The 12,786-nt window shown below is 40.5% G+C and overlaps 1 protein-coding gene across 1 annotated transcript in view; it reads right to left on the bottom strand.

Annotated features, from left to right (window-relative positions):
• Positions 1-703: 703 nt before the first annotated feature.
• MMS22L (MMS22 like, DNA repair protein) overlaps positions 704-12,786 on the bottom strand; it is a 144,313-nt gene continuing 132,230 nt past the window's right edge. The window contains exons 21-25 of the mRNA XM_065401695.1: positions 12,185-12,396; positions 7,207-7,373; positions 6,079-6,175; positions 4,881-5,048; positions 704-785 (exon numbers count right to left, since the gene is read on the bottom strand). Coding sequence (XP_065257767.1) covers positions 704-785; positions 4,881-5,048; positions 6,079-6,175; positions 7,207-7,373; positions 12,185-12,396 — 726 coding nt within the window. The remainder of the gene's footprint in view (positions 786-4,880; positions 5,049-6,078; positions 6,176-7,206; positions 7,374-12,184; positions 12,397-12,786) is intronic.

The following is a 12,786-nucleotide window of genomic DNA, read 5'->3' on the forward strand; positions in this document are numbered from 1 at the left end:
CTTGATATTCAGGAACCTGAGACTTGCTTGCTTGCTTGCTCCCTCCCCCCAGGACAACAGAGATGAGGAACGTGAAAGACCCGAAAGGTTTCAATACAAGAGCAAGGTTAGGACACCTGTCTCTATTCTGTGCAACACATACATAAGCCTTTCTATTAACGTAAGATAGCCTAACCCTGACCCAGCTTTTGGTGAAGACATTGCATTCACTGAGCTCAGCATACTGACATGAAGTGCCTTTGTGTGCTCAGTATGAAAGCCTGCTGCCTGACCCCCAGAGTTCTACACATCACACTTATTTCTGATCTACAAAACACTTTCCCATTAAAAATTTAGAAATTAAAATTTTGTTCAAAACACACAATGTCAATGGGACTTGCGCTAAGTCACTTAGGCTCTACTGAAAATCCCACACATTGTCTTGTGTCTTCTTGTGAATTTTAGATGGATGTTTCTAATATTTAATGAATTTGCAATATCTTTCAGTCATCAACTGAAAGACAAAATATTTGAATTACTCTTCATATTTCTGGCAATAGTCAAACGCTACCAATACTATTGGAAAAACAGCTTAACTTTTTAAAAGCATTAAATAGATTCTATCTGTAAAGATAAACAACTTTGATAGTGCATTACAATAACAGTACAGGCAGTAACAGTGTGCAAACATTTCAGGGGGAAAGAATTAATCACCAATACATCGTTAACTTGTCTCATTTTCCAGTTTTAGTATCTCATTTTGACCAGTTGCTGTAAGGCGAGATAACAGTCTTTTGTAGGCTTCTCTGTTAAAAACAAAAGCATATAATATGTTAGTTAAACAATTTCATAGGACTGAAGAGTAAAAAAATACAGTTTTCATGCAAGCTTTTCCCGTAACGTGAGGTAAAATCAGAACTTTTTCCTTCCTCGCTTCTGCAATTGCTTTGTTTACTATGAATTTTTAGCGAAGTTTGGCTGAGGGGCAAACAAGGATCGAATGGCATGGCACCTAAGAACATAAGAGCGGCCATACTGGCTCAGACCAATGGTCCATCTAGCCCAGTATCCTGTCTTCCGAAAGTGGCCAATGCCAGGTGCTTCAGAGGGAATGAACACAACAGGTAATCATCAAGTGATCCATTCCCTGTCACCCATTCCCAGCTTCTGGCAAACAGAGGCTAGGGACACCATCCCTGCCCATCCTGGCTAATAGCCATTGATGGACCTATCCTCCATGAATGTATCTAGTTCTTTTTTTAACCCTGTTATAGTCTTGGCCTTCACAACATCCTCTGGCAAAGAGTTCCACAGGTTAACTGTGCGTTGTGTGAAGAAATACTTCCTTTAGTTTGTTTGGCACATAGATCTTGAAGATATTCCATTTACTAAGTAAACTTTCCTCCTAAGCTAGACACTTCTTTATTTTAAATTGTGTATTTACTTGTCTAGCTGAGGCTCAAAACCAGAATCATGTACAGAGCTCACTATGTTACCACATATTTAATTTTTGTTTAGGATATTTTGTATGTAGTTCATGGAGTGGTGGTTCCAAAACGGCACACTATGACAGGTTGCTACAATGGGCTTAGAAAGAAGGTTAAAGATATCACCATATCATTAGTTAATTATCCATGAAGACATTTATGTAAAGAACAGATATGAAATATTTCTATATTTTTCTTCACAAAATATCCTTCTCAATCATTTCAATTCTACAAATAGGTTGCATATATTTGCTGTGATTTTCATGTTAAACCATAACATTTGATAGTGTCATTACCAGTGTAATTTCTTGGCATTGGTTCTGATTTACATGGGATCTGAACTTTAACAAATATAGTAAGCATACATAGAATAATGCAAAATTATATACATAGATATTTATGCTTAGAGGATCTAGATTTGAGAAAGAAAGCTTTTTACTAGGATGACTGTATTTTCATTGTTCATGAATAAGGCTACGGTTATGTCACGGAAGTCACGGAATCTGTGACTTCCAGTGACCTTTGTCACATTGAGGGCCCTCTCAGCTGACCAGCCGCCCTGTAGTGTAAAAAACTGCTATCTGACTGAATGTGCTACTTAGAGTGTACTAAGCATGCTCAGTAACATCTGCTGAAGCCAGCAGCAGGGGACTCCTGCAGCAGCCCAGCTTCCGTAGGCTGCTGCCTGCACCCGCGGGGACCCCTGAGCTCCCCAGCTGCCACTGTGAGCAGCTGGTGTCATCCGCCCTCCCCCCCCCCCCCCTCCGGGCCGCAGGCAGAGGGATACCGGAGCTGCTCAGCGGCCACTGGAAGAGGCCCCCACACAGCTCCCCAGCCTCCGTCGCTGGCAGGGAGACCCGGCATCTTCCAGCTGCTGCAGGCAGGGGAAGGGGAAGGGGCAGGGTGCTAGACCCTCCTCCCTTCCCATTTTGTCAGGAATGTGTTTTTAGTAAAGTCAGGGACAGGTCACGGCTTCCGTGATTTTTTGTTTCTTGCCTGTGACCTGTCCATGACTTTTACTAAAAATATCCATGACAAAATCATAGCCTTATTCATGGATCACCTTAAAGGGGTGGACAGGGAAGCAGTTTATTAATAAAGTTTTTACGCATGTATAGAGAAAACATTGTGGAGAACATTAACACCAGATCTTAGAGTAGTTATTACTAAAGAAAACTTGACAGTTTGGTAATCCCCTAGTATATTCTTGGGGAAGGTCAAACAAACTGTCTTTTTACGCTCTGTTAGCAAATGGATGAGCTTTGCTTTATTGACAGTATAAAAAATGTTATATAAAAGTGTCTACAGACTACATGATCAAAAGGAAAAACTGAGGGAATTTGAAAATCCTTCTATGAATAGTGGAATAGCAGTCTAACACCGCATGCACTTATTTAAAATAGAAGCAACTATTTTTTCGTGGAGGGTAAGAGGGGCTTTAAAAGGAGAGAAACTGAATAAAAAGCATCATATTTTATTTTATATTTAACTCCTTTCATTTGTACTCTGTTGAAAATGAAACTTGTAGCATGGACAATGACTGAAAAATATGCTTAGACACTGTACATATTTTATGAGTTGGAGTTTGTATGACAGTATAAAATACAAAATGAATATAATATTTATAGCCCCAATCCTGCAAAGAGTTACACACTTGCTTAACTTTACACATGGTGGGTAAAATCCAGACCCCACTGAAGTCAATGGCAAAACTTGCAAAGGCTTCAATGGAGCCAGGATTTCACCCTTTCAGTAGCCCTAGCCCCACTCAGCAAGGAACTTAAGCAACAACATAATTTTAAGCACTTCTAGAGACTAAGACTACATCTACACTACAGCACTTGCAGCTGTGTCACTGTAAAAAGCAACAGAGGGTCCTGTGGCACCTTTAAGACTAACAGAAGTATTGGGAGCATAAGCTTTCGTGGATAAGAACCTCACTTCTTCAGATGCAAGTGAACTGTGTCACTGTAACGCTTGTGGTGGAGATGCTCTCCTGTCGGCTAAACTCCTGCCTCCACGAGAGGTGGTAGCTACGTTGGCGGGAGAAGCTCTCCCAGGCTTCTCCCACAGACATAGCATTGTCCATACCTGCACTTAGGTCAGTATAATTTACGGCACTCAGGGGTGAGGGTTATTCACACCGCTTAGTGACGTTAGTTACAGTCATATGCCTAAATACCCAGCTGAATAGGAAACACCAATAGTAAATTTACATATTTGATCCTTAGCTAGATCAAAAACCAATAAATGTAAGAATAATTGGGACCTATGAGAGTTAATATTCTACATGGTTAAACACTGTACTCATGTTGGAACAAACATTACACATTTTAATGTGCATATTACTCAATTAAAAAAAACTCCTGACTTTCAGTATTTTTCCTTCCTTTAAATTTTAACCTCCATCCCTCTCCTTTCTGTATCAAGGGAATGAAAAGGAACACATTACCTTATTACAGAAAAGTACTGCTCCCCCATTATGTTATTCTTTCTTTGGTAGAAAAAAAAAAATCTGAACACCAATCTCTTACTAGTGCTTAGGACCACAGCATGCATTCTATTTTCTTGACTTATAAAAGTGAGACAAATTATACTTTTATGCATGAGAAGATGGAATCGTTCCTCCTCATTTAGAATCCTCTAAGTGAGCATCTTCCTTAATATATGTATCCTGCATGACTGTATCCACTCACAAGACTGATTTCTTGACCCTTTCTCTCATGCTCCACTGGGAAATCATACATTACTGGTGAAGTTCTGGTTCATTGTAAAGTATATTTTGGTATCCTCTTTGTTTTAATTTTAGTATTTTCAGTTTATATTATATAAAATTAAAATGACTCTGAGGAAAGGATTTTTTGAAAGCTCTGAAATCACCAGCTTTTATTTTTTTATTTTATACTGTGTACAACAACCCTTACAATTAATCCATGGATATTTCTTATGCCAAGCCTGAATCAGATATTTACACTAAAATTGGAGTATAAATCCTTAAAAATAGGGATTTATAGCACAATCCAACTAAGGAACTAAATCGATTGTAAGCTCTTTGGAGCAGGGACTGACTTTCTGTTTTGTGTTTGTATCGCATGTAGCATAAAGAGGTCCATGAGTGGGCTCCTAAGTGCTAATGTAATATAAATAACCATTATTTATTTATATGGAAGCCAGCAGGCTCTGCATAAATTAGTGTGTGTGTTTTTGTAAGCTTGGTGTCAAAACATCTGAGAAAACTTAGAATTGTGAAATGCTATCTGTATGTGCTAAAGTTCTAAAAAAAGGTAAATTTCTGGCTGAACGTACTTACACATCAGTTACACGAAATCTATGCTGCAGTCTAAAGTTGCCATCCATCAAGAGAATACACCTCTGTTGTTCACTGACAAAAAGCAATAATAATACAAAATGTACCTTTGTGCAGTGTTTCTGCCAAGCCCTTGTTTGTGCTCTGAATCCTTCAGGGACTGTGTGATTGTTGGAATCAGACTGATAACTAGGGGCTGATCCAAGACTGCCACTACTTCCAGGATGCTGTAAACCTGATGATCATATACTGTGGTATAGTCCTGGATAAATTGCCTGAAGGAGAAACAGGGGCACTTCATGCAAGGTCAAAACTAGATATAGAGAATGTGCAAAGGAACAACCACCAATAGAGTCTGATCAGCAGAACCATCTTGAGTGCATGGAAGTTTTCATTTTATACAAAAGACTTTAGGGGCTGCATTTTTAAAGGCTAATGCTACAGGATCAACATGTACATGCACATATTTTTACCAGTGAAACTTAAAGTCCGGAGATCCTGCAAGCTGCTCCATGTGGGCTGACCCCTTCGTCCAGGGCACTCTGCCCTGAAGCAGGCGACTTCTTGCGTAGAGGAGCTTGCAGGATCAGGGCTTAAATATATATATAATAGTCAGAATGGTGAGGTGAGGGCATGCAAAATCGGACATAAAATGCCCCCTGAAAAAGTTGCTTTTTGTAGCGTGTGGGCAGACTGGTGTTCCAGCAAAGAGCCCTACTGATTTCAATGGGACTGTCCACCCAGCTGTCAGCCTGCACACTATACAATACAGGATCAGGGTCTATGTTTGCAAAATTTCTTTGGGCACTGGGCTCATGCAATTTGTTCACTGTATGTGCATGGAGAGTGAGTTCATGGGCAATACAATCCTGTCAAGTTTGGTAAAAAGCTCAATTTTCACGGTGAAAAATCTGAATGTCACAAATTCGGAATTTCAATAATAAAAAATGTAAAAGCAAAAAAAAGTCAGATGTGCCTTTCAATTTAGGAATGTACACTTTGGCAACTTGGCCTCTGACGACATGCTTCACCATTCGCCTAAGGAGTTTCTCCCATTATGGTTGCAATACATCCCTCTGTTGTTTATCTTTCAAAACAGTATGGAATCCACAGGAAAATTTGTATTTTTTTCTTTCACTTTTTAGCCAACCAGTATTTTAAACCACTGCCAAGAATGCAATAATTTAAGTACCATAAACAAGTAACAGTGCATTAGGTTAGGGATAATTAGTTATTTAAAAAAATATGTTTGCTGTCAAATGCTTTGCAATAGCTGCACTGCCAGTTAGCGTATTTTCTGGTTACCTAAACACAGAAGTCAGTTGGGTGGCAGGTTCTCTTCCCAACCCTGCTTGGCAGCCTTCTACCATATACTGCAGAATCTCGCTAGATAGTTTTTTAACTGTAAAAAAAAAAAAACACAAGCTAAGTTGGCTATAAAGAACAGAACGAATCACAGACTTATTCAACAGAAAAGGGGTTTCTGAGGCCCCTCCAACATTCCATAAAAACTCCATGTCCCACAACAACTGTTTTTCTCCATATAAAAGCATTAAGGGGTCGGAAGCAGGGCAATTGCCCGGGGGCCCATGCCACAAGGGGCACAGCGAAATTAAGTTGCTCAGGCTTCAGCCCCAGGTGCTGGAACTCAGGGCCTCAGGCTTCGACTTTCTGCCCTGAACCCTAGCGAGTCTAAGGCCAGCCATGTTTGGCGGATCCCCTGAAACCAGCTCATGGCCCCCCAGGACCCCCGGACCCGTGGTTGAGAACCACTGCCATAGAACTCTGACCTCCCCACTGTTATGATTGAAATACACAGATTTTAAGCACAGTCTTTTTTAAAAGGGGGAAATGTATATTTTAAGCATTGTCCCCTAAAGACATACACGCTCCATGGAAATGGAGGTATATATTTCAGTTTGGGTTTTGTTTGTATTCTTTAGATCATTCCCACTCCGAATGAGAAGGAAGCAGTCAGGCCATTCTACCCTGCTCAAAACTAAGAACAGGAACTATCAACTATCACCAACAGTACTACTGTCTTTTTTCTCTCTCTCTTTCTCCCCCCCCCCCCCCCAAAAAGTACTCAATATATTTATCCTTCCTTCTACCCCAATTTATTTGGGATAATACTAATTTGCAAAGCTGATTTTCTTCTTTTATAAATTTGGAGCTGTATTCAACCCTGGGTTATGTTGGGTTCCTGGTCTTGGCAGAAAGTCATCCTACAGAGGGGCCCTGGCAGTACAAAACTTAGCCAGCTCATGCTTCAAGAGGGGGCCTAACACAGTTGCAAACTGGACGGTACTGGCTGGGAATGTGCCTTTACCACTCTCTGCAGTGTAATAAACCTACCTACTTGAATGAAAAGTGCTCAGTAAGTATAAAATATTACATATGTACAAGTATATTTAAAGTTAACAAGCATCTCACCTTGTGTTTCATTAACTAATACCATGCATTTCAACACAGCAGGGAGAAGCAACTCAATGTCACATACTTCAGTGCTCTTGGTTCTTTGAAATACTTGAAGGATGAAAGCCAGAACTGAGGCCAGGCGAGGAGGAGGGGAGTTACCTTTGAACTGGAGGTAGTTTTCCCTGGAACAAAATAAAGCTCAGTCTATAACTTATTTTTTCATTAAGCAATGGTACAACAAATAAAATATTACATCCTTTAAATAGAGTATGGCCGTATATCACCAGGAGGGCCATTAAGTAGATTTCTATCATTATGTAGGATCAGCTACTGGCTTCTCTTTGTCTTAGTCTTAGAAATGATTCACAATTAGGGTGACCAGATATCCCAGTTTTAAAGGGACAGTCCTGATATTCGGGGCTGTTTCTTAATAGGTGCTTATTACTCCCCATCCCATCCCAGTTTTTCACACTTGATATCTGGTCACCCTACTCACAATTCAGCAGAGCACCACAGAGTAGGGGCTTACAACTCACCTATTGTTGTGCTAACCCAGAAATGGCAGTTATCACAATTATGGTCAAATGCTCAAATATGTCTATAAAAGCTGAATCCACACAAAAAATAGACAACTTTTGATTGTGCAAAACCCAATTATACACAGGCAAATGGCTACTTATAAGCAATAATACCCAAGGACATATCCTTAAATGCATACGCTCTTTTCAAACCCACACCATATTTGACCCTTTGCATTTATGCTCTGTGGGCAAACTTCTCCTCAGATCCCCATTTGAGATCTCCACTCCAATTGTCTGCTCTCAAACATACAGAACTCCCATTGTGTAAGTTGACTTTTTCCTTTGTTTCCAGGAAACATCCACCAAATTTCCAAGGACAAAGTATCCAGAACAGCGTGACCTTGAAAATAGGCCTCCAAAATATTTTAAGAATTCTTAGTCAATTATTTTATTTCTTACATGCTTTCTGGTTGACTAAAACCCTAAGAAGTTTAACTATTCACAGTCAATATGGTTTGAAGTTATATTAACACAGTTGCTACTACTTCATCTTTGCCAACATTATATTGTAAAGGGACAGACAACCTCTACCTCTGCTCAGCCAGAATAAATACAGCAGGCTCAAATATAACATTGGTCACAAAGACAAACGGTAACTGACACCCTAGGGCAGGAATGAATTTTGACATCAAGCACATTTTAAGTGTTCCAACTTGATGACTTCAGTTATTGTTTTTCACCAAGAGGATGCAAGAATCTGAACCATAGTTAGTCTGAAATTAGGAATGAGTTTATTGAAATATAAAGACAACCCTTTGATTTTAAGTATCAGAGGGGTAGCCGTGTTGGTCTGAATCTGTAAAAAGCAACAGAGGGTCCTGTGGCACCTTTAAGACTAACAGAAGTATTGGGAGCATAAGCTTTCATGGGTAAGAACCTCACTTCTTCAGATGCAAGACCTTGCATCTGAAGAAGTGAGGTTCTTACCCACGAAAGCTTATGCTCCCAATACTTCTGTTAGTCTTAAAGGTGCCACAGGACCCTCTGTTCCTTTGATTTTATTAGCTCAAGAGAAAATATATGTAGTACAATAACATAACATTGCATTTACTCATCAGGTAATACAATAACTTATGGAGCATGCAAAATAACTTTCCAGATATCTAACACTAGCTTAAAAAAAAAAAAAATATTGCCCATGAGGAATAAGGCCTGCTTTACATTGGTATAGCCACGTCTCTCAGGGGTATGAAAAATCTACACCTGAGAAACGTAGCTATATCAACATAACCGCCAGTATAGACAGCCCTAGAATTCTTCCCTTGACCTAGCTACCGCCTCTTGGGGAGGTGGAGTACCTGCGCTGATAAGAGAACCCCTGTCGTCAGTGGAGGCAGTGTGTACACTGAAGTGGTGCAGCTGCACCGCTGTAGCATGTTAAGTGTAGACATGTCCTAAGAATAAGTCAGTTAATAAGTGCAACATTACAAGAAGTTCCAGTGAAACTGAGTACAAGGCATTACAGTACATGCTCCTCTGGATCTGTCAGCCTGTGCAATGTTAATTTGCCCCCCCTCCCCTCTCCCCGGTGTGTATGCATGATGATACAGTGTTTAATTACATAATCACATACTACTTTTCCTCCAGCCCCTGTTCCCATCCCCGTTGGCTCCCAGTCACAGTCTTACTCCCCAGGCTCCTCAACTTGTCTCAGGCCTGGTCTACACTAGGAAATTAGGTCAGTATACGTTGCTCCAGGTTGTGAAAAATCTACACACCTGAACAATGCAGTTAAACCGGCCTAACCACGCAGTGTAGAAAGCACTAGGTTGACAGGAGAATTCTCCCAGCAACCTACCTACCCACCTCCCGGGGAGGTGGATTACCTACGCTGACGGGAGAACCCCTTCGTCTTCACTTTGCCAACTAGCTGCAGCAATGCTGCTGAAATGGTTTACATGTAGACAAGCCCTTAGTCTACCTTGCTCCAACTCTTCCCTGCCTCATCTCAGCTAGAGCTGGTCAGGAATTTTTCAATGAAATGGGTTAAATCACAAAATGCTGATTCCTTGAAACCAAAACTTTTAGCGGGAACTTATCAGTTTTGACAAAACTTTTGTTGGGAATGTTTCTCAGGTGCAGGATGGAATTTCTGGTCAAAACCAGAGAAAAAGCGTTCCACCACAGAATAACCAATAGTCCAATGGTTAGAGAACTCAGGAATGTAGGAGACCCAGGTTCAAGTAACTGCTCTGTTTGATTTAGAACATGGACTTACACTTGGTTCTCCCACATCCCAGGTGAGTGCCCTAACCACCAGGCTATTGGGTATTCTGGGGTGGATGGTGGGGGTCTTTCTCTGTTTTTTTGCCCCCAAAAAAATGGAAAGATCTCTGTTTTGGAACAGGAAAATTTTTGAAATCTCAAAAATGTTAATAGGCATGGAAAACTGTTTCCCACCCACCTCTACTCCCAGTCGCCACTCTCCCTGGTTCCTTGCCCAACCAGTCCCAGACGCTCCCTGGGTCTGATCTCAACCCTTCAACCCACCGGCTCCCAGTCCCCATCTCCCCTACCTGCCTCCCAGTTTCTTTGTCCAGCAAGCCCCAGTCTTTCCTACTCCAACCCATTGTTCCAGTTTCCCCTCTCCTACCATCCTTCTTTTTCTCTCTCACATCAAAGCTCCTTGTTCCAATCTATTCCCTATGCCTGCCAGTTTGGCTCTTATCCTCTCTGCTATAGAATCAACCAGCTTTTTCCTCCATGCTGTCTGAGCCAGTGGGAAGGTACTGAGAACACAAGAGAGACAGGATCTCTGTTCCAAGTTCCAGTGTCCATAAGTAGCCCAGAGCAGCAATCACAAGGAAAGTCATGTTCAGCCCCAGGATGGATGGAATCTTTGGGGAATTTAGCTGTCTAGCAAGTTTCTACTGAGCATGTGTGAACTGTGATTTTCCAATGGCTTATAATTTAGCCAAATTTGGGGGGATTTTTTCTGACAAAAAAGCCACCCTAGTGCCAAAGTTCAAGTCCTGGCTCCAAAGTATAGAGACATTAGAGTGTCTCAAAGAAAAGGTCACCAGAATTTTTTTAAATGGGCAAGCCAATGTATTTTTCCCTAGCCTCATTCTCAGGTTTTTCTGAAATTTTCCAGATATATTTAACCTGAGGCAAAAAACCAGCATGTAAAATTTCAGCCCAAAAGTTAAAATTTGGCAAACTTATAAGCAACTGGAAACAGGGTCTTATAATGGAAAGTGTCAAACAACCTTAATAATAGGCAATGCTAGTAGACCTATCTATAATAATAAATAATAGATTATAACACCACCACCTTCACTAAACACTTATAAAGTGCTTTTCATTGGTAGATCTCAAAGCACTTTACAGAGGTGGGTGGAAATATTATGCCAACATTACCTATTAAGAAACTGAGGCATTGAGTGGTGAAGTGATTTGCCCACAGTTAGAGTCAACAGCAGTGCTCTAAGTAGACCCTGATCTTCTGCCTCCCAGTCCAGTGCCCCATCAATGAGCCAGACTACCTCTGATATTATCTGTCACATTAATTAGAGGTTACAATACAGTATCTAGTTTCTCAAGGATTTGATTGAGGGAAGTAGGCAGTACGTTTATTTGGTGTTTGGGGAAGAGTACTTTAAGATAGTTTTGTGGTGTTTTAATTGTTAAATTCAAGCTGCTGCGCATGTGCTCAGAGGCTAAGAAGGGTAAATTTTAAATGAATAAATAATGGCCCCAGCGCAAGACATTTGCCTTCTCTTCTGTTCTTTATCGTGTCTGCTCCCAGTTCACAAGGACCAGGATCTCTGATGAACTATTCAACGGAGTCCTGAACCGAGGTTCATTTCAGAGTCTCTATTTTCCCTGCTGTTTTCCAGCCTGCACATTCAGGAAGTAATAGACCAAAAATAAAAATATTTGCACTGCTTTATCTTTTTCCCACTTCAACCTCATTTAAAATAAAACTGAAATAAACCAACATAATAATGTATTTGACATGAGAACTCTTTTCACACAGAAGTCACTAAAAATGTAAATCCTGTAGACATTCCATTCATCTCCTGTTTATTCATCTAACAAAAAACAAAACAAAACAAAACAAAAAAAAGACATGCCACCTGAAAATTATGCTCTTAGCTGGTCTGTATAATCTGTGTTCTCATTACAGTTATCCTCATTTCCCCCACCATCAACCACCTTCTGATGTTTGCTACAGGCAACTATTGCATCTTGATTTAATTTAGATTAAAAGCTCTTTGGAGCAGGGACTGTCTCTTATGTGTTTGTACAACCCGCAGCACATGGGGCCCAGATCCAGACTGAAGGCTGTGTGTGCGCTACTCCAATATAAACAATAATAATAATTAATACCATTGTCCCCCCATGGATTATTTGGGAAGAAGTTAAGTCTAGGTATCTACAAACTGGCTTACTCCTTCTTCAGGCCTTACTTTATGACATGCACAGTGGTCTTCCGCAGATGTAAGGTCTGTGGGATGGTAATAGAATTGCATAATGCCAGCAGCATGGGATGCTGTCCAGTTCCTGGAGAAGATGGTGAAGGAGGGAGAAAGCGCCCAAAATACTGCTGAATAACGCTTCCTAGCAGTTGGTTCAAATAGGCACCTTGAGTTTGGGATTGACAACATATAAAGGACAAGCCCTGTGGAAAGTAAAAAAAATTAACAAGTATAAATATAAATAAGTGTCCAACATCCTCCTAACTGCAACAGTTTCTGATGCCTAAATCTGTGTGTGAGCTATTGCTGCATGCAGAATGAAAGCTTATGCCCAAATAAATTTGTTAGTCTCTAAAATGCCACAAGGACTCCTCGTTGTTTTTGCTGATACAGACTAACATGGCTACCACTCTGAAACCTGCATAACTAGGGAATCTCAATGCTTTGTAAAGCACATTGTGATACTGGAGTACGAAAGGCACCAAGCGAAGTTAAATATTGTTCCTATTAATGACATAATAGAAAAAGTAACTCTTAGAATAAAGGTCTTAGGAGAGTGTTGGGTATGACATGAAACAAGTTTGTTTCATGTT

Source organism: Emys orbicularis, chromosome 3, assembly GCF_028017835.1.
Source record: "Emys orbicularis isolate rEmyOrb1 chromosome 3, rEmyOrb1.hap1, whole genome shotgun sequence".
Lineage (NCBI taxonomy): Eukaryota > Metazoa > Chordata > Testudines > Emydidae > Emys > Emys orbicularis.